The 22,147-nt window shown below is 36.8% G+C and overlaps 2 protein-coding genes and 1 pseudogene across 3 annotated transcripts; 1 reads left to right on the forward strand and 2 right to left on the reverse strand.

Annotated features, from left to right (window-relative positions):
- Nucleotides 1-586: 586 nt before the first annotated feature.
- On the reverse strand, nt 587-9,941 carry LOC105038794 (E3 ubiquitin-protein ligase At1g63170). 2 transcript variants are annotated; one of them, XM_010914732.2, is made up of 5 exons: nt 9,669-9,938; nt 7,418-8,394; nt 5,486-5,611; nt 5,114-5,405; nt 587-1,710 (listed from the first exon to the last, which is right to left on the reverse strand). In XM_010914732.2, the coding sequence occupies exons 2-5, from the start codon at nt 8,095-8,097 to the stop codon at nt 1,474-1,476; spliced, it is 1,335 nt and encodes a 444-aa protein (XP_010913034.1). In that variant the 5' UTR covers nt 8,098-8,394; nt 9,669-9,938; the 3' UTR covers nt 587-1,473. The 2 variants fall into 2 exon arrangements, with proteins under 2 accessions (XP_010913034.1, XP_010913106.1); XM_010914804.2 differs by lacking the exon at nt 5,486-5,611 and having other exon boundaries at nt 9,669-9,941.
- A 3,060-nt stretch (nt 9,942-13,001) lies between these two features.
- Nucleotides 13,002-13,841, forward strand: LOC105038934 (cytochrome c oxidase subunit 6a, mitochondrial-like). The gene is made up of 3 exons (XM_010914905.3): nt 13,002-13,139; nt 13,268-13,578; nt 13,703-13,841. Exons 1-3 carry the CDS (start codon nt 13,022-13,024, stop codon nt 13,712-13,714), a joined length of 441 nt encoding a protein of 146 aa, XP_010913207.1. The 5' UTR covers nt 13,002-13,021; the 3' UTR covers nt 13,715-13,841.
- A 1,519-nt stretch (nt 13,842-15,360) lies between these two features.
- On the reverse strand, nt 15,361-16,003 carry LOC105046649 (uncharacterized; annotated as a pseudogene).
- Between the last annotated feature and the right edge of the window lie 6,144 nt (nt 16,004-22,147).

The following is a 22,147-nucleotide window of genomic DNA, read 5'->3' on the forward strand; positions in this document are numbered from 1 at the left end:
TAGTAGAAGAAATGGGGACAAAATGGAGGAAATCAATCGTGAATAAGAAATTGACGAGAACATGCGACTACTTGATCCTGATGATTATATGGAGCATATGGAAAGACAGAAATAACCGAGCTTTTAGATTTGAGGCCAAGTCGGTAATGAAATTGCTAGAACGCTCTCTACAATTATCAAACAGCCAGATGGTCTGTTTACAGAAAAAGATTCAAGACCCTCTACAGGAGCTGATGTGCAGGGTGCTTGAGGAACTCAAGTCATCAACGAAAGCATGATGAGGAGCAGCACAAAAGGTGAGGTTTTTAAAGCCAACTGTTACTGATTCGTAGCCGAAAACAGAAATGAAGTGGCTGCTGCTACTCTAACCGAAAATAACGAAAAAACATACTCCTCTATCCTTTTCTTTCTCGTGCTCAGGCCTAAGCCAACTCAGCTTATGATCAAAACAGTCAATATGTACAACAATCCTCTTGTACATTAACTATTTTCAATAAACTGGGTGGGAAACCTCCCATTTCATCAAAAAAAGAGGAAAGAAGATAGGACTTCGAGAGCAGATGAAACGCTTTGAAAGTCATAAATGTTCTCAATGAATGAAAGCAGACCTGGAGAACTTTCATATTGTAAGTTTTATTGTTAATCTAAATTAAAAGCGTTATTGTTAATCATATAAAATAAAAGCTCTCAAATTAAATGCTCACTGGCCTGCAGAAACTTCTATGAGGGTCAAATATACCTGCTAGTCCATTTCTTCCACCCAGAAACAACCATTCAGCAGCGCGCAACCTTATAAAGCTGTCAACAGGCGATGCACCAAACACTGTAACACGATGAACCCCTCAAGCTGCACGCGTCAAGTACCCTGTTGTGTTATAAAGCCAGATGCCTCCATGACCTAATCCATCTATAGAAGTCACAATACATGTGCCACGATCCACTGTGTGGGGAACTGCTAGAAATCAAATCCTCTGTTTACTTCTTCAATCAGAGTGAAGCAATCGCATATCACCAAGAGCCATCAATCTCCAATCAGGCTTAATGCGTTGGCACGATCTTGCCATCTTACAACCAAAGGACCTCAAGAAATTTGTCCTGATCTTCCAAAATATTTGCATTACCTTTCCATCTACTCGTAGTCAACTGATCATCACCATATACTTTAATAGCCAATGTTTTCAAGCCTAAACTGTCATGTCCTTAACCTATGGCATCCACCGGTAATATCTTAGCTGCAAAGAGACAGAACAGCATATCTAACAGAGGAACAGGAACCTTGAAGCATATTACCGTAAGAACATCTTCAGACTATAAAACCATCCATTTTCCCCTAAAGAAGGCAGTGGATCCATGCTTGGCTACTCCTGTGCAAATATATATATATATATATATATATATAAACAGAAGGCTAGCAACCTCAATCCTGATCAACCAACCAAAAGTTGGGGATCTATCAATAAAATTTTTACCCATCTATATTGCAGATGTTGTGGCATCTGTACCCCTCCGCACCCTCCTGTCCGTGTGGCGCCAGCCAAAGTGTGCACCAAAGATTGAACGTGCTGTGTCCCCTACCTCAGACTTGCAAAGGGGACAAAGGGCATTGATTTTGAGCCATTTATCCACACACACCATGTGGAAGAAGTGAGAGCAAGGGAGCTCACGGAGCTCATCATTGTCTGCATAATTTGCAAGGCATATACAGCAAACCTGCAGCAACACACACCAAATAAATTATGATTTAACAGTAAGTTTCAATGTTATGAGAAATCAAAAGTGAACACATGACAGAAAAACAGTTTAGATATTATCTTGCACAGAATCCTGATTATAAGATGTGCCCGTTGAAGGACCACAAGTGCACCATCAAGCAAAGGACTTGCTAGATGTGAAATAACACAAAGCAAAAGTAAAGAAAATGTAATAAAATGATTCAAGTAACACATATAGAATTGCATACATGTAACTGCAGATGCCATGTGAAAATTTGAGAATTATTTACATAATTATTGATTTCCCAACATACCACTTCAGTACATCTGTTATATCCTATCAGCATCATCCCTAAATTAAACCAATGCTTCCACTAACACGTCATATTTTTTACTTGATTGCATGTGCCTTGTACACGATCACCCAGATCAAACTATTAAAGACATAAAGGAGAGGTCTAGGACTCCTTAAAAATGTTAAAATGATCAACAAGCTTCAATTTTATTCAAGAAAAATATTTAGCTACTGATGGAGGAGATGAAGACTAAACATATCAAAACCATCTAACAAAGGGGAAAATGAAAAACAACACGACATGAGAATATGGAGGAGAAAGAAGGCTAATGCTTTTCCTGTTCCATGTACATAAGAAGATGTCATGATACCAACCATGCAATAAGAAAACCATCCACATTCCACATCGCGAGCAAATACAGAAAATGTCAAGGCCATCATCCATCTCCCCAGAACTCACTTTTTTCCTGGCAATGTTTTGCTATGTATAACACGTCAATAAAAAAGTACCACCTCATTAACAACTAGACTTGTATCAGCTGGTTGGCATCCTTTTCCACCTGGTAGAGGTCCTGGGTCCAAACCTGGGTGGTAGGATTCCCACAGTATTTCTTTAAATGTGTGAGAGAGAGAGAGAGAGAGCTCCTTAAATTGCCAGTTCAGTTGGACACAATGTTGAATCTTCATCTTGATACTGAAATAGCTACTAGACATGCATCTAATGCCATTATTCCAGCATTCCACCTATATAATCTAAAAAAGGAACTATGAATTTCAACCAGAGCAATGCCATGGGAAAGAAAAAGTGATGTAGGACAATTTTTAATATTGTCTACAACAGGTGTGAGGGCCCCAAAGTAGGGCTGAATTAAGGCTGCTAACACTTCTATTACTTGCTGCCCAGAATCTGAAAACAGGACAGCAAACAACAGAATTTGAAATTAGGGGTGATGAATGTTCAAGAAAATCTTCTTTAGGGTTCCTTACACATGGAAGGATTAGCTGAAGCAAACCTAGGATTTCTAAGTCTTAATTGAATAATCCAACGTAAACCTACAACCAGATTTGATCAAATAATGCACACAGATCTTTATAGACAGTGCCTGATCTACTTGCAGCAGAGAAGAAGAGAAACAATAGAAGAAGAAGAAGCAGCGGATTAAGACAGATAAGAGAGGAATAAGTAGTAGGGAATAAAGAAAAGAAAGAACAGATCACGAGAATGATAATGAAGAAGAAGAAAACGAACAAGGAGAGAGGGCCGAACCTGGCCAACAAAAACAGCCCATATTTATAGACTCTGAAACCGTGAAAAATTATGCTTGCTGCCCAAAACGGACTCTTTGAATTGTCTAACAAGATCCTAGGACTCTTTGCACATGGATTGATTCCATAAGGACACCTAATCAATCTAGAATTCTGCTATATCTAATCTTTCCAAATAACAATTAAAAATTAAATCTAGTAACTTCTAACTCATCCAACCCAATATACAATTAGGACTCTTGCACACCAATCTTGCTCAAAACAAGACTTTAAAACCAACTCGAAAAAAATACCGAAGCAAAATGTCCAAAAATGCAATAATAAAATTATTGTAATCACCCAGGACCTCACTCAAAAAGACTAGCCGGAATATATTATTTGGGTTCCTTGTCCTGTATAAGCACTCAAGATCTTTCCAGCAAATAACCGATGTGGGACTAAATACACGCCTACACAGATCCTTACATACTCTTCCGGTTTAAGCCATGGCGTCCTCATCAAGCTAAGAATCCAAATCTATGTTTCCATTCATAAATACCATGATTGGCCCGTGGTCAGTCCCAATGAACCCGTACTATAGTATCCCCTAGTCTACATAGGCTATGAGTTGAATCTTCTCCGATACCATTTGTAATAATCTAGGATCTCACCCAGAAAAGCTAGCCGAAGGATATTATTTCGGTTCCTTGACTCTGTATAAGTATCCAAGATCTTCCCCACAAATAACTGATATGAGATTAAATATACATCCATACAGATCCTCATAATTATTGTCTTCCATAAAAAAAGAAAAATAATAAATCCAAATCTCAATCAAGTAAGGCTAATGGAAAAATACATGATGCACCATTTTGCAATTTTGCAAAGACAAGGAGAATCCACAAGTGAAATGAATTGTATCAGTGATCGGTTGTAAGAATCTCCATCCTTAGCATGAGTAAATAATAGAACTTTTAGCAATATTGATGTTGCCCTGATAAAGGAAGAACTAAAAGCTTTGCACTTTACTTAAACAAGAATGCTTCAGCTAAACTAAATGCCATACACTTCTAACAGAATCTGCTATATATTTTACTACTAGAAATAAGAAGCTATCGGAAGCTCTAGATATTCTTGCATCCTTAAACCCCATTAGCTTTTACAACGTCTAAGACAGCAAACCATCTTATAACACTTGGAAAACCAGCAGCGACTTAAATGCTACTTTGTGTATGCAATTTTTTATAATGTAACATGTGGAGTAATGGCTTAAACATTAATGTTGACACATTGCTTCTGAACCCAAGAACAAGCAATTGAACACCAGTTATTAACTTATCTTTGCCTCTACCAAGCTCCCTCTGAAGTGGGCACTAACTATAACAAAAAGTTATGTTCATCCACCTCCCCACACTTCCAGTATCATTTCGTAATAATATCGAATCTGCTAATTTTGATCTCCTAGTCCAAAATAATATACCTCATTAGGAAAGCAACTACTTCAAATTAACTCAAGACATAACATGCCACATCATTACTATTCTTTCAAAAAAATAACAAGAATTCTCCAGGTAACAACGACGGTAACTTTTATAAGAAGAAAGCTTGCACCAAAAATAAACTTCTTACATGATGCCAACCTATCGTACACCTCAATAATCAGATGTATGCATCTTTTCAGTTTCAAAAGAAACAAAGACAACCAAAATTAATTTCCCCTAAATTCTGTGCTTAACACCATGCCCAAGCAGTTGCTTTCCATTTTCTCATGAAAAACAACTGCTACAACAACCCAGATTAGAATTAAAGGTCAATGATTTTGTATAGTAACTATAATTAATGATGAAATATAAAAACTCACAGCATCCTCAGGAGAAATAATTCGCTCCCTGTCAGTACCAGAAGCAACTGTCCCACCATTACATATGTTCTCTGAGTTAGTTTCAGCTCCTCTGATTCGGCTTCTCTCTGCCCTAAACTTATAGGTTGGCAGTGTATTAATCGCCTCAGTGGTAGCTCCTCCAGTCTGTCCCAAATCCTCTTGAAAGCCCAGAATAGATATTATGCAAGGCAAACAGCAGCAGATCATGGCACAAAGGATAAATGGCATTGCATACCCAATACAGCTGAATGTGAGGAAAGCTATACATAACCTAGAGAGAGCAAGGAGTATATCAGGGTGCATCACGATGTGAATGAAGTGGGAAAAAAATTAAAGCAATTATGGATATACCAGTACAAGATGGGAGAACCAGATGAAGATGAGTGCCCACCAAATATCCAGACATTGCCAACAACAAACCACACAGCAAAAAAACAATCCAAAGCCATCTTATAATGGTCAACCAGTGCACTGAGCCTGTTAAGCACACGATATTTTAAAACAAAATATGTACTTATAAGTTTCAATATGCTTGAAAGTTTATCTAGTAACTTCATATTTGTTTCAATGTCATCAAAATCATAGATGGCAACACAAGAAATTCTATTTGAAGATTACTATAAATTCTTTCTTTCAACTGTAATTTGCATACCTTTACAATCACAAATTTAAAACATGTCAAAAAAATTATGAAGCCTGCACTGAATTTCTAAGCCATCAGAGAACATTTGTCCTGTCAGGAAAGTCCTTCTACTCTTTTTCTTTTTTTTAAAAAAAACTTCCCCGATCATCGGCAATATGTTAATTTAGAAAATACTAATAAACTGCAGTACATCCCCAAATTTAAGGGGTAATTTTTTTTTTTTTATGTATGTCTTAATGCCAAAAAACCAAGCACATGATCCAACTTGATGGTTCAGAGTGTTCATTTTGGGCTAAACTTTTTTAAAGACAAAAAGAAGGAAAACAAAAATAAATCTAATGGGTACTTCTTAAAGTGGTCATAAAATGGGAGTAAATTACACGAACTCCCATCAAAAGATAGCATGTGGTTTATAGTATTGAAGTAAATGAAATGAAATTTATTCCTCAGGTGTTTTAGGATGTGTACATCATGATAACCAAATTAGACAATTGACTTGGATGGCAAACAGACGTTTCAGCTCATGCACCTGCACATACCCAAGCCAATTGGCAACTTTCCAGGTCTACCAAATTCTTTGAAAAGGAAAAAAATCTAACATCCAACAAGTCCAACTAAAGCCTTTCTAATATGACAATTTATTCCCCAAAATGTATAAGCCTTAATCCAGCTAGCTTACACTAATAAGAAGAAGAACATAGCTTCAATGAAAGCCAAAAAAGGCAATATAGTTGGGGCATTGGACAGAAAAGAAAGGGAAAGAAAAAACAAAAAATCATATAGAGTTTTGCTTCATATTTTATTCTAGGCTTGTGAGTTGCATGTGATAAAGTCGAGAGGAAGGAGCATTTGATTGATGGATGTCATCCCATCAAAAATATTGCCATGGCTGGTCCCAAGCCCGGATGGGAAAGGTTGAGGTTTAGTGTCAAATTATGAAATGGATCGATCACGAATAGTTGGTAAAGGCTGGATGGTAAGGTTATGGGAAGACTTGATAAATATACTTATTTAAGTATATGCACTTCTTTATCTTTTTCAGATATTTACTATAAAGTAAAGATGGAGGGGCATATTAGCCAAGAGAAGAGTGTTTTATGCAAGGATAATGAGAAACACAAACCTCAAGCACAAATGTCCCATCATGCTGAGCATTTGGCTCATATATATAGCACAGATAAAACCCATTTGCAATAGCATCCACTCAAATCTCACTGAAAGCAGTGTGTATTCAGCAAAAATCAACTTTTACATCTGTTTTCCATGTTCTTGCAAAATGCATCCATCCCTCTTGCCCAAAGAGACATAACTATTTAGACAATTCCAAAAATCCTTAAGAGACCCAATGTTATCATAAATACTCGATACTACTGTATGCTGTTCATAGACATTTTGCACAAATCATGGTAGCCACAAGAATTTCAAATGATCATATAGCCTGATCCAGCAATAAAATCATATTTAGCAGTATTGGCATTGCATGCATATAACCGAAGTTACAACATGAGTAAATATATTAAACAGAGTTAATTCATAAAGGTTTACCTAAAAGAATAAGCTCTATACTAGTAATGATAAAAAGAACAAAGAAAATGATTTCAAGAATCAGCTTGTTATAATAATTGCATGATGAATGATACCTTGGGCTAGAAGTTATCCAGTTTTGTGCAAATCGCAAGACTGCTCCAGCACTATGGTGGTTTTCTCCTTCCAAGGCTTGATTAAAAGAAATGGTAGTGTATGAAGTTGACCCAGGAAGGTTATTTTGAGAAGAACTCTGATGTGAATGTTCCGTTTCTTGCTCAGAGCCTTGATTGTTACAATGAGTGTAGCGCCAATAAAGATGAGGTAGAGTAGCAATACATCCTGCAGTATAGCCCATAATCCATGCAAACAATGGAGCTTGAGGATGCTCATGCCTTGACAAGGAAAGAACAACGACAGCTGCTATAATTTGGCTCACATTCACAATAAACTCAATTGAAATCCATAAACCAGAATTTAATGGGCTTCTGTGCCGGCGACCATGATGATCACCCCTTCTGATTAAAGAAACATTCCTAGAATTTGATACAGTGGGTAAAGATGAAGATGATCTAGAAGTTGGAGCTTGTGATCTCGTTGGAGGTCCATCTTCATAATGCAATTCACCCGAGTCATTGTGATCACCATCATGAGAGACTGATGTGGAAGCAACATCACCCCTTGTTATACTAATGGCATGTTCGTGTGCATTACTGCTGGCGGGCCGCTCCATCAGCAAAGGATGTCTATCGGTTTGAACAACTTCACTTTGTGGTTCAAGAAAAGGAAGAGCCATAAAACTCAACTAACAGACTTGAGTTGGGAAGTAGCATAGGAAGATAGCAAGATGCCCGCTTGCCAGTGCTTTGCCAGCCATTCTTTGTGACAGCTACAGGATCTTCTTTCTGATAACACCGCTTAAACTCCAAAAGATAAGGGGAAAAGCCACTTTCATTTTACAGAAAAATGGAGATAATTTTCAGTATTGGGAATCAAATCTCAACGAATTGTATCAAGTGAACCATGAACCCAAAATGGATATATTCTTCTTTTTTCTCTTCTAAAAATCGAAACATATCAAGAGTAACCCATCCTGCAAAATAAATTCATAAAGCGTTAAGCAGCTTAGAAATGAAGAAATTAAATGCATCAAATGAGTAATTATTTGAAGCTTCAAATGGTTCAGATGATGATCTCTCCTCACTCATTGTGTCGCAGACATATGAAAGAAACAAAGTACAGGAAGGGGGCTGACATGATAGTCAAATTAATGCATTAATGAAGAACATAATATCCAGCAATGAGAATGCATTATCAATGGCCCACCTCCCGAATGCTTGATAGCCCTAAAAGTGCACTAAAAGCAGAATGACAAGTTTCATACAATGCATGCAGACTTTCTTCAAGTATTTTTTTTTTTTATTATTGGTATGTAGATCTTTCAGTTAAAATATACTCTTAAAAAGCATCCACCCAAATGCCCACAAAATTAAGAAAGGGATCAATGCACGAGTTATAATAAGGCTTTCTTGTTGCTATAGAATAAACATTGCAGGGTTCCCATGCTAGGGCGAATGATAGAAGCATCAAATTATCAATTAAAACAGGTAGTGCACTAAACTACTATTCTTCCTGATGCTGCTATAAGTTTGCGACAGTAACAACTCAACGTGATGTAAATTAGCACCTCAGAGCACTGAAACAAGTACCCAATTTAGTGTTTTTTAGTGCCAAATCATCTGAATGGGGAAATGTACTGCTTTGCTAACTAGTCATCACCAAATTGTCCAATATTTGAACTAGTATATGCAGTAGAGAACCCAACTCATAAATCAGATAGTAAGAAATAATCCATAGACACAAAAGAATAATACCTAAACATTAGTGGCAGCAAAATTTCTCTCGAGCTAGCAGTAGAAGCATTTGTCAAATGCTCAAAAACTACTGCAATCCAACTAGATTGAACAAGAAGAACTAAACTTCCACACATGAACTAGTAAAAGACAATCAAAACTCCAGACAGCCCAAAATACAGCAATTAAATCCAAAAGGAGATGGTATATTAATCGAAACCCAGGTCTAATCCACGTTTTGATACATGAAATTAGACACCAGTCATCAAAATAACAAATACTACTACAAGAAAATCCCGAAAATGTCTCATCAATCCAAGAATAGATGCTACCACCAAACCATACAGTCCTGAAAAGAAAGCAAAATCTCGACAAGAATTCATCCCCGAGACAAAAATACTAAACATAGAGAGGTTCTCATCAATCTAAACACAGAAAGTAAAAAACTAGAGAGAGAGAGAGAGAGAGAGAGAGAGAGAGAGATCGGGGATCGGGGATCGGAGATCGGGCTCACCATAATAATCAAGAAACTCGGCCATTTAACGCCAATTCGCGGGAGGAATCCGATCAATTTCTTTCACTCGTTTCCTCCTCTATTTTACTTTTTTTTAAAAAAAATATATATTCGGGGTTTCTTCCTCTGATTTCCGAATATTTCATCAGCTTTCGACCTCCATGGAACACATACATTTAATAGCCAGGAAGCGATTAAAAGAACTTCTCCTCTTCTTGTTCATAGCTCAGCAAGAAAACTGATATTCTTGCCCTCATATTTCATATTTTTATACTGCTGACGGCTATTGTTATGACTAAACGAAATTAAAACAACGAACCCAACGTAACAGTATCAGCGTTAGACAGGCAGAACTTTTGAGATCCACCGTCTGATCTGTGTCTCCATTTCGAAGTCAACAGAGGAAATTGGGAATTCGGATCGTTTGTCCCCTGATTGAACGGTGATGATATTCGGTTTGTCTGGATTTTCTTTCGCGAAGTCGTTCGGTGTATCGCGTGCACACAGCGCTGAAGCACTCCAAACTCGTTCATCAGCCTGCACAGATCGCGGCGAAAGATACAACCCCCACCATTTTTGGACCCGGAAGTGGGGTCCACATGTCGGAGGGCCTCTTTTTTTTGTTTTCTAAATGGAAATAGTACGGATTTCGTGGAAGATGTCAATCCCTCGCCTTAACGCGCGGAGCGCGGACTGGTGTCGCGCTCTGCCATAGGAAAGGGGCATTTTGGTAATTTGGCCGATACCAAACGTATTTGTCCGAGCGGTTCGATGTACGGCGTCGCGCCACGTTTCCGGATATCTTCTAAGAACACTGAGATCTGGCCACGAGTCGGACATAATAAATCAGGACCGTCTGGTTCTCGTGGTGCACCACTGGTGGCTATTTGTGGGACTCGCTCTTCTGATCCGACGTTGTCAAAGAAGAACACATCACGAACTCGAAACTTTCACAGGAAAATCAGGACCTTGGGTTCCCAAGTGGACGGGGACGATTATGGTGATCGGAAGGGGTCCACTGGTGGTAGACGTTTGACCGCGGGGGAACATTTCGGGGTTGTGGTGGCAGGAGTCCATCATCTCGAGGTGGAGAAGAGCAATCACGAGATGGATGAATTGAAATGTAGTCCTCAATCGAAAACGATTTGGGCAATTAAACCCCCACTCTCATCTTACTACGTGCCAGTACACTTTTAAGCGAGGGTAAATAGTAGCGACTAATTCTTTTCTATCTGTACCCTCCTAACTTTGGGGTTGACATCAACCAAATCGAGACCCTTTATGGAGTATATTATGTTTAATACAATTAAGTTTTTTTTTTTGTTTTTTTTGCACAAGTAAATTAAGATCTTTTCTTGATCATAATATATTTGTTTTATAAATGCTCACAAGGGATTACATATAAAGTGGCACATAAATCTAGGGCTAGATATACAATTTTGCATTGACATAAATAAAATAACCGAAAAAAAAAATAATAGAAAGCAATGGATGAGAAATTAGTATTTTTCTCCCATAGTCATGGGTCTCGAGTCTTACCGGCAAAACAGTGTCTCCAACCCCCAAGCAACTCCACCTCTCTTTCCACCTCCAATATTATATATGCTCCTTCTATATAATAAAATTTGAGGACCATTATTATCTAGAAAACCAACTTTTCGCTTCACCCTAAGGTTGTGTCTGGATCTTCGATAGCTAATGGGAGGTGGTCAAAGAAGGCCATCCATGGCCACCACTGAAAGATTGGATAAAATGCTATTTGATTGGTATTCGGTTAACCAAAACATATAGTTTGAGATTTTTTTGCATGCATGGATCCAAATGCCTTTATGTAACGACTATATTTGGATGAAAGTGGCTAAGGATTTCCACAATTATATGAACTATGCATTAATCACCCAATATATCCTTGCTTACCATATTATATTAAGCTCAATTTAATTAAATATTAATTTCAAACTAGTTGGAGTCAATTACATGACTTTTTTTCCTTCATTTTGCTTGGTTTAAGACTATACATTTTGAAAAATATTGGGACATCAAGATCTTCTTTACAATTTATTCAATATAATTTTCAATTTATCTCTATCCCTCTTAATCCATTTATATATGTCAAATCACTATTTCATGCTAGAGCATCTTTCGACCTCCACTTTGTATATATCCAAATTATAAATTGTTATCCCAATTTATCTTTAATTGGTGCTACCTCAATATTTTTATGAATGACTTTAGTTTTTTTTTTTTATATATTTTACTATACATCCACATTAATATTCTAATTTTCATCATAAATATTTTGTGTATATGTTGTTCTATAACTGTCCAATATTTTATATCATAAAATATAACTGATCATATACATGAGGTAAGATAGTCTATAAAAGTAATATTAAAATAACTTGGATGGCTTATTTGTTTAATAAAATTTTAAATGCTAAGGAGAGGCCTGATAAATAAGGAAGAGCACTATGATATTAACATCCTTTTCATAACATCAGATCGAACACATGAATAGGTACTTAGCCAATCTAGGCCTACCTTTAGCTAACCCCTCATCGGAGTCCTCCCACCATGGTGGCGGCGGCCCCCTCCGGCAACTCCGTACCATCCCCTCTATCAGTCTTGCTGGCTCCTGCTTCCACTTCATTGGTTGCTTCTCCAATCCATCTAGTGATCGCGTTATTGGTAGTGATGGTGACAATAACGGCGGCATGATTGTACTCCTTCCTTCCATTATTGCTTCCCACCTCCATGGACGCTGGCCTGCACCATCATCTTCACCAGTCCCAAGCTTGGTTTGTACACCACCAACTTGAGGAGGATACAATCTCCGTAAAGGAGGGAGCCAGCTAGCAAGGGAGAGAAGGCAGAAGGCAAAGCCAAGGCTGCTGGACGCCATGGAGCTCGTACAGGAACTAGCGGCAGTGGTTGCAAGGGCCTAAAGAGATGCATGCGAACTGTCATGCATGGTGACATCAATGACTAGGAACTGCTTAATATGGATTGAGTGGTGGAATGGCAGCCTCGAGATCGAACTCCATGTTCGCTTAGATAGACATAGATTTGGCTGCTCAACCCTGTTTTGATGGCCTTGGCAGCTTCTGGTCAATGATTGAAAGGGTGGGATTGAGGCAAAAGGTGGAAGAGTTTAGGATAGGACTTAGGAGAGAGGGTGGTGGTCCCACCCCTGAGAGGATAAAATTTCACCCGAAGGGTATTTTGGCTATAGAATATACAAGGATGTCTCTAATGTCGACACTAATGATTTTATCAAGGTCTATATATTGATGGAGCCTTACTAAGGTTCGTGTTGCAGTGCACAAACATTATTTGGATCCGCCACGATATCAATGTCGAGATCGGGGCTCCGAGCGACGGCTGTTTTTCGCAGAGGTGCGAAGAGCGGTTCCCATCCTGTTATTCCCAACAAGCAAAGCTTCTCCGCCTCCGCTCACCACGGCGATGCCTGTTTGTTTCCCCGATCCCGATCTCTTTCTTCTTCTTCTTCTTTTATTCTTCTGCTTCTCGATTATAGCTAGTATTAAGGTCTAGATTTGGGTTGTTTGATATCATGGCTTTTTGTTCCATTTCTTCAGATGAGATCGTGAAATGGGAGAAGATTACATACGCTGGAATTGTAACCTGCACCATTCTGTCCATCTATAACCTCTCTAAGGGCTGGCGAGATTGGGGCTCCGAGCGGCAGCCACCGCCGCCTTTCGTGGAGGTGCGAAGAGCGGCTCCTGTCCCATTATTCCCAACAAGTAGAGCTTCTCCGCTACGATATCAATGTCGAGATCGGGGCTCCGAGCGACGGCTGTCTTTCACAGAGGTGCGAAGAGCGGTTCCCATCCTGTTATTCCCAACAAGCAAAGCTTCTCCGCCTCCGCTCACCATGGCGATGCCTGTTTGTTTCTCCGATCCCGATCTCTTTCTTCTTCTTCTTCTTTTATTCTCCTGCTTCTGGATTATAGTATTAAGGCTTAGGTTTGGGTTGTTTGATATCATGGTTTTTTGTTCCATTTCTTCAGATGAGACTGTGAAACGGGAGAAGATTACATACGCTGGAATTGTAACCTGCACCATTCTGTCCATCTATAACCTCTCCGAGGGCCATTCTCACCATTCTAACCCCCCAATAGTGGTTTTTCTGATCATTTTTATCCTAATTTATTCTGCTATGTGAAAGTTTTTCTTTTCTTTTTTTTTTTTTTTGCTGTAATTTGTATGAATATCTGCATATAATTCTAATATTTTTTGTATAAATATGTAAATTTTTAAGACGAAGGAGAAGAAGCCGTTCGGCAAAAAAAAAAAAAAAAAATCGCCCTCCTCTGTTCGGAGAGGTGCGGAGAGGAAGAGAAGGAAGAGCGAAGTCAGATGAGTCGTCTCCTTCCGAGTCCCGATCTCTATCCCAGAGATCGGAATGATGGCATCGCGCACCTCGAGGCTCTTGGCATGGAGCGGGGCGACGGTCTCGAGGACGGAGGCACCACTGGTGATGAGATCCTCAACGATGAAGCGTCCTATCTGGAGGTGAAGGCACCGCGCGGCCGGTGCCAGCGATGGGGCACAGCAATGGAGGAGAACTGGATCGTGGGGGCGACGAAGATAGGGGCAGCGGCAGGGAGGATAATGGGGAAAGGGGAGGAGGCGGAGGGGATGTGTGGGAGGGCTAGGGAGTACGAGGAGATGAGAGCTTTGGGGAAAGTTGGAGGGAGCCGCAAGTGAGCGGATCGCGTGACTCGATTTGGAGAGAGCAGGTTGGACCCCACTCCATCTATGAGTGAATTTTTTTATTTTTTTAACTAAATGAGGGGGTACGTGAGGAGAGGATTGAAGAAGAAAAAGAGATGAAAAGATTTAAAAATAATAAAAAAAATAAGAAATAATAAATTTATGAAGCGGTTTTATAACGTATTCTCTCTTTTCCCTCTTCTTTTCTCTATTATTTTTTTTTTGCTTTTTTTTCTCTTGCTTTTTTTCCTGCTTTTGCTTTATCATGAAGTGGGGCAGAAGAGATGGTGGCAGTGCATTTAAACTTATTTATTGAGAATTTTGATTGAATGTATTTATAAATTATTTATTAAAATTTTGATTGAAGTTTTATAATAATACTGTATTAATTTCAAACTCGCGGTTCATATTATAGTGCAAATATTTGATAATATATATGATAGATCCAGTTGAGGTTTATATTATTATAGTGCAAATGTTATTCATTAAAGAAGGTTTATATTGTTGCAATGTTTGATTATATATGCGATTGATTCAGTTGATGAAGTGCTAACTTCGGTCCATGAAAAGAAGTTGACTTTGAAATTTCATGCATCGTATGGGATTCTAAGCTAGTTAAAAGTAAAGACTGGGATATAATTTTTTTTTATGTTGCGTTTGATAGCTGGCAATCTATTCAGATCGCTGGCAATTTAAAGGAGCCTCACCAGATTACTACATTTGATACATTCTTTGGATGGCAATCTGGATTGCCTTGGCAATCCAGATTACCTCTCAGAAGATAATCTGGATTATCTAAGGGAAGAATGGCTCTCCAAATTATCAAATATTTGATAATCTAATAATGAAATATTTGGATGGAATTGTCCTCATCAAAAAAAAAAAAAATCCCTCTTTTCCTGGATGGAAAGGAGCACGTCGCCACCATTACCCATGCCATATCCTCCGACACCTACGACGCACGCTTGTCATCATAAATCACCATCGGCACCACGATCGCGCACCCCCGCCCCCTCCCCCCATCCTCTCCATCACCCCGGCCAGAGCCGGCGCCGCCAGCGCATGCCCTCGCACCTCCGCCACCCCCTTTGCCATTGTGCACAACAGCTCCAGGGCCGCCAGCACTCGCTTCGTAGTTGCCTCAGATGGCCCAAACATCACCACCACCTCCACCATTGCCACTGCCGCCCCGGCCTCCACCACTGCCTGTCGATTCACCTCCACCAGTAGCAGCATTAGAAGCACCTTCACGGTCGATCGAGCCGAAGTTGGATCACGCAATGACTCCACCACGCCGGCCATCACCACCGGAGGGCAGAAGACATCGAGCTGGGAGGGGTCAAGGGCAAGGGAGCACTTGAGGAGGCAGAGTGCGGGGAGACGGACATCGGAGGTGAAGTGGATCTTGGCAGTGTGGAAGGCCTCGGCGAGGTCATCCACAAAGTTAGGTCGGAGGCCCAAGGTGGTGGGACCTGAGGAGAAGGATGCGGAGGAGAAGCGGAGGGTGGCGAAGGGGGTGAAGGCGAGGGAAGGAAGGTAGTGGCAAAGGGGGGAGGGGCGGTGGGGCTGAGGGCGACTTGGATGTAGTTGCGAAAAATCCCACGAGAGAGAGAGAGAGAGGAGCAATGGAGAACAATGAAGACAGATGATGAATTTTTAATAAATTTGATTTAAAAATATTTTGAAAATTTGATGTTACATTACTAGTATTCTGATTGTCATACCAAATATGTCAGTTAAGATTTTTAATAATTTCACTGCAACATTACTTGCGTATACCAAATACAGTAATCAACATTATTAATAATTTAATAATAATATTCTATTCTGTAGGTAATTCAGATTATTTTTTAAAATTATCTGACGATGTGTCAAACACAACCTCAGTGTTGGCCAATGATTTACTCTCTCTGCAATCTTAAAATTAATTATCTTGGGAAGTTTAACCAGCAAAACTTAATATGGCAAGTAAAGTTAACAGCTAAGGCATACTTTTCCTCGAGTTGCCTACCATCTGGAAATCTATATATCTGCGTACCAACATTATTTATAAAAAATTAACTACATGCCCTTATTTTTGAATATATCGAATTTCAAATTTTCGATTATATTTTGTGTTACAGTCAACTCCTATGTTGCATATTAGTTTCAAGGCCCAGCAATATTTTGTTTTAGTATAAAACATATGTTTAAAGTTACAAGTCAATGTATTATTATAACATTGGCAATTTTGTATTTCTAGGTTTTCAGAAAGAGGTCCATGATTAAATATTATATAGCACAAGTAGTCCTCTCTCGATACAATGAAACCTTTTCAATTCTAAATTTCTAATTAATGAGATTTAAATTGGAAGCTTTGTCATAACTATTAATGCTTTACCAATAACATAAGCGGACACGTAGAGTAACATTATCAGTTGAACGAAAAAAATAGATATTTTTATTTTATATAATATATATATATATAGACGCACATGCGCGCGCGCAAACACACTAAAATAGGGGCTCTGACCCAAATGCCAGAGCTCCCCACAGGCTATATATATATAGCACCCATATTAATGATATCATTAATAAAATTTTTATTTTAATATCATATTAAATAAGAAGTTTATTAATATCTTAATAAGAAGTTTATCAGCTTATTAAATCATATTAAACAGAGAACCTTTCATTAGTACTATCACTATATCAATATTGAAATTAATAATATTATTAATAATCATATTCGCTTATTGTATGCTGATATCAGTGAAGATATTTTTTATTCATATTATACCCTACCTGTATCCCGTATGATTCATTATATTACACTAATATTTTATTTATTTTTATTACTTTTGTATGATCATATTCTTGTTTAAAAGAGAAAGTACAATCACTAGCAATCTTGCTATATTGTATTTAAATATCCTCTATATACAATACATTTCTATTTCTTGCTTATACACAAGTTGGATCATAATCTTATTATTTTATAATAATATATTATCATACTCTATTAATAACCCACGTATATTATTAGAATTTTGTATATTAATAGTATATCATTATATTAATATCAAAAAATATTTTAGAAAATAATCAGGCATTTATGTCTGTTATATTATATTCTACTTCAGTTATCTATTTTATAATATTTATTTTATATTATATTTTATGAATAATTATAAAAAGAAGAAAAAATTGTATCCCATACATCTCATGGATTATAAGCTAGTTTCATACTATTCCCCGGTATGAATGGCCCACAAATGGTGGTTGCATACAACAAAAACACGGCGAGAAAAGTGAACTTAATTAGATAGCTTACCACGTCATAACAGCCAACGAGAGAATATCAAACCATATGTGTTACCGACCTAAAGGTTTCCATGGCGTGGCTACCATAATACAATCACAAACTCACATGTTATAACGAAGATTATATTATTAAATAATTGAAACAATATGCCATGCACGTAGAAACAAATCGCATATAGCATCGACAAGCTAAATGGTGGCATGCTTATTTGCAATTAGCTCGGAAATCCAAGTCCTGATGGACCTGACCTTAAGAAAAGCTCCACCTTCTCGATATTCCTGTGCATGCACCATAAAGAGACAATACTCCCGTTTCTTTATGTGGCCTAACATGGCTTAACTTTAACAGACACTAATTTATTTCCCCAAATACAGAATCCAGTATGCATCTTCACAGGGACAAGCGAGATGAACTATATGCCTTGCATTTGCGTTTGGGCAGTGACAACCTTAGGTTGACCAATCATCAGGGTGGTATCTGCATTCCATTTTAGTTAGTTTAAGATTTACTAGTAATTGAACCACAACGTGAAACATTTATATCTTATTACAAAAGTGTCATTTCCAAAATCCTACAAAACACAGTATTGCTCGTGGACAAATAAATCTTGCTCTAGATTTTATTACAACGAAATAGGATATTAGCGGCGAAAAAAATTTATCGCTAATAATCTATTTTTATCGCTAATAGTTATTAGCAATAAAAATTTCATCGCTAATATTTAGTCGCTAATAATATCGTCATTGATAATTTTTACGATGAAAAAAAATTTTGTCGCAAATAATAAATATTACCGACGAAAAATTTTCATCGTTAAAAAATTATTTTTTCGAAAACTATTTACGATAAAAAATTTTAGTCATAAAAAAAGATAATTTACGATGAAATTAATTATTTACGATGAATTTTATTTATCGCTATTAATTTAGTTAAAATTTTTATGAAAATCAAATTTAAAAAATATTAGCAATGTAAACTTTTTATCGCAAATATAGTAATTTTCGATGAAAATTTTTATTACTAATAAATATTAAATTAATAACGATAAAAATATATTCTTGCTATTAATTTAAATAAAAATTTTTATGAAAATTAAATTAAAAAAAATAGTGACGTAAACTTTTTATCGTAAATAAGATTGTTTGTGATGAAAATATTTTTATTACTATTAATTTAATTAAAATTTTTTATAAAAATTAAATTTAAAAAAATATTAGCGACGTAAATTTTTCATCACAAATATAATTATTTGTGAAGAAAATATTTTCATCGTTATTAATTTAATTATAAATTTTTATGAAAATAAAATTTAAAAAAATATTAGCGATATAAATTTTACATCACAAATATTTCAAATTTTGACGTATATTTTTATCGCTATTAATTTAATATAAAATTTTAATATTTTTAAATTTATTAAAAAAATTTATTTATGATCAATTTTTCATCACTAATATGTTTTTTGGCAACTAATATTTCATCGAAAATAATTCCATCGCTAATAATTTATAGATTTTTTTAAAAAATAATTTATGAGTATATATATTTAATTTATATTTATAATATTTTTTTATAAATTAAAAAATAAAAATAAAAATAAAAAATTTATATAAAAAATTTATAAATAAATTTTATCATTTTATTATATTAAATTAAAATTACAAAAGTTCTAAAATAAAAATAAAAAGCTACACAAATAGGCCGTCAAATATCGGCATCTGCAAAAGAGGAACGGTCTGGGGAAAGGGAGCACTCGGATGAGCTCAGACCGGCTTGCTGCTGCTCCATCTGCGCCATCCGCTCCATCATCTGGATCTAGAGTCGCTGATACTCGTCGATGCGTGTAGTCAACTCATCAGCTCGCTGCTCAGCATGCCTCTGCACCTCCGTCAGTCGAGCATTGCAGGCAGCATGGATGTCAGCCCTGGACGAGCGTGAGGATGAGGGAGTAGTGATCCCACACGCTAGACCCCTAACATAATAAGGTCTCGTACCAAGCATTTGATCACAGATCTCGTCATCTGTGGATGCGGTCGAATCCTCAGGGGTAGGCTGGGATCTGATGTCTATCATACGGTTTTGAAAATTAAAGTTATAATTATTTTAATTTCGCACTGAAAATCAAACTGTGAATAAAAAAATAATTGAAAAAACTTACAAAGAGCTTCTGACTCTCCATCATTCACTTCCCTAACCGTCACTGGTGGATCCGTTGGTAGATATCGATCCTACTAGGAAGCTCGTCACTCTCAACATCTCTCTGTAATTTGAGAATAATTAATTAAAAAAATTTAAATAGCTAGAGAATTATATACTAATTAAAAATTACTTACCATCCGCTTCATATGACGAGCGAACGACCTCGAACCCCCATAATGCGATACGATCTGTCTAGCCCGATTCACGATGTTCTGGGCACATCTTTTCTATACAGTTAGCAGTCAAATTAGTAGGTAACAAACTGAATTTAAGAAGAAATGATTCAATCATTAAACTCTAAAAAAAAATTTGGATGTATAGCCTGATATGCTGGATTCTCGTAATGCCGGCATATGACAATCCAATCATCTATAGTCATGCTTTCATACAGCCGCTGCCGCACTGTCTCCACCCCATGATCCTGCATCACATGGTACCAATGCTGATAGATGTTATGGCGATACTCCTTGAAATGCAAAGATAAATGAGCATCCACAGCTCGCCGCACACGATCCTCTTCAAAATCAATAATATCAAATACATCCTATCAATAACAAATATTAGAAGAATACCGTGCTAATTAAATATTTAAAGTATAATTTATTTTACCTATAACTGGATATAAAAAATCTCTCTCTGAGCCAGTACAACATGACGTCAATCGAAAAGTATTACAAGGGCATAACTGCGGCATATGATGCTCAGCTCGGTCTGTTATGGCTCGCACCATCCCCTAATGGGCCTAATGTAGTCTGGTGGTATCTCGATACATAGATGCTGTCTTGAGTGCTCACGTCTCCAACGCTCTAGAGTGAGATTTTTCGATGAACCTCACCCTCGTCTCACTATTGGTGGAGATTGACCTGAAACAATAATAAATAAATCATTAGTATGATAGCTATCTAAATAAAAAAAATAAATTTTATTATATAAAAAATATAATAATACCACTTAGATCCATCTCACTCGAACCCGTCTCACTGGGACCAGCTAGTGCAGGACCCTCTGACGACAGAGCTGATGCGACAGTGAAAATCGATGGAGGCGCCTCAGCCTCCGGGGTAGACAGCGAATGCGAACGTCGTCGTCTGTCTCCTGATGCTATATCTGCAATTCTTGACATATAAATGAATATAATATTGAACAATAATAATGAAAAATAAATTATATTCTAATGAATAGAATTATATCGCATACCATTATTGCAAGAGAAGATTGAACAAAGAATATAGATCTACTCATCAATATTCATATCTTCCTCGATATGTAGATCTCCTTCCGAATCACAATAATCGATATATGTGTCGTCTTTTATCTAATTATCATTTATGAACTGATTGTCGTTCTCTGACTTATCAAGATTAAATACAAAATCAGCTTCAACTTCGTTGGACAGCAGATCAGTCCTATTCAAAGGAGCCGTTACAAGTTCTTCATCAACAAGAAGCTCTGTTAATGTTTATTCTTCCTACTGAAATTTTTTTTTTCATGTAAATTCGAATTTTCATCCATCTCTAATTAGGTTGGTATGTTATATATGCATTTAAGTATTATTTTTTATGCGATATGCCAATTATCTCGATACTTTAGATCCTTCAAATATATTACTTATTTCGCTTAAGTTGCTAATATATACGGCTTATTCTGGTACATATTCTTGCAAAATTTACACTGATAAAGTGTGGATCAATATGAATATCGATCTTTTTATTGCTAATATCGTACCATTCACACTAAAATAAGAATACAGAATTACTGAACCCATACTTCAGTTTTATGATATCTATCAGTACACCAAAATATTCAATCTCTTTTTCTCCTTCATATCCTATCATACTAATCCCACTATTCTGAGTCCGTCGTTGCATCTCAAGCTTCCTTATGTGAAATCTCATTCTTCCAATGATACAGGATACGTAATGGTTAATCCTTCAATCGAAACCACATGCTAAATCGTATAATTCATTGATCGTACCTTTTTTTTAAATTAAAATATTTATATTTCATCTACATTATAATATAAAAAATTATATTGATTCAAATAATTATTTTGATAATTAATAAAAATAATATATTACTAGTGCAACTTACTAGATCACCAAATTATTTTATAAATTTTCTCCTATATCGATCATCAGCATCCGTATTATTCTCTCTGCATAGTATACTCTTATGCTCACTGCAACAAGTCATAATTTTTAGTTTTACATTGACATGAAAAAATTATTTAGAATAT

This window comes from Elaeis guineensis, chromosome 2 (genome assembly GCF_000442705.2).
Source record: "Elaeis guineensis isolate ETL-2024a chromosome 2, EG11, whole genome shotgun sequence".
Taxonomy (NCBI): domain Eukaryota; kingdom Viridiplantae; phylum Streptophyta; class Magnoliopsida; order Arecales; family Arecaceae; genus Elaeis; species Elaeis guineensis.

What these genes read in the sequence shown, in the direction of transcription:
- LOC105038794 (XM_010914732.2), bottom strand. Translation starts at nt 8,097, where the DNA reads ATGGCTCTTCCTTTTCTTGAACCACAAAGTGAAGTTGTTCAAACCGAT. An exon ending in TGGATAACTTCTAGCCCAAG is followed by an intron (nt 5,612 to 7,417) that starts GTATCATTCATC and finishes TGTGCTTAACAG; the next exon opens with GCTCAGTGCACTGGTTGACC. An exon ending in GGTTCTCCCATCTTGTACTG is followed by an intron (nt 5,406 to 5,485) that starts GTATATCCATAA and finishes TGCTCTCTCTAG; the next exon opens with GTTATGTATAGCTTTCCTCA.
- LOC105038934 (XM_010914905.3), top strand. Translation starts at nt 13,022, where the DNA reads ATGTCGAGATCGGGGCTCCGAGCGACGGCTGTTTTTCGCAGAGGTGCG. An exon ending in CGCTCACCACGGCGATGCCT is followed by an intron (nt 13,140 to 13,267) that starts GTTTGTTTCCCC and finishes CCATTTCTTCAG; the next exon opens with ATGAGATCGTGAAATGGGAG.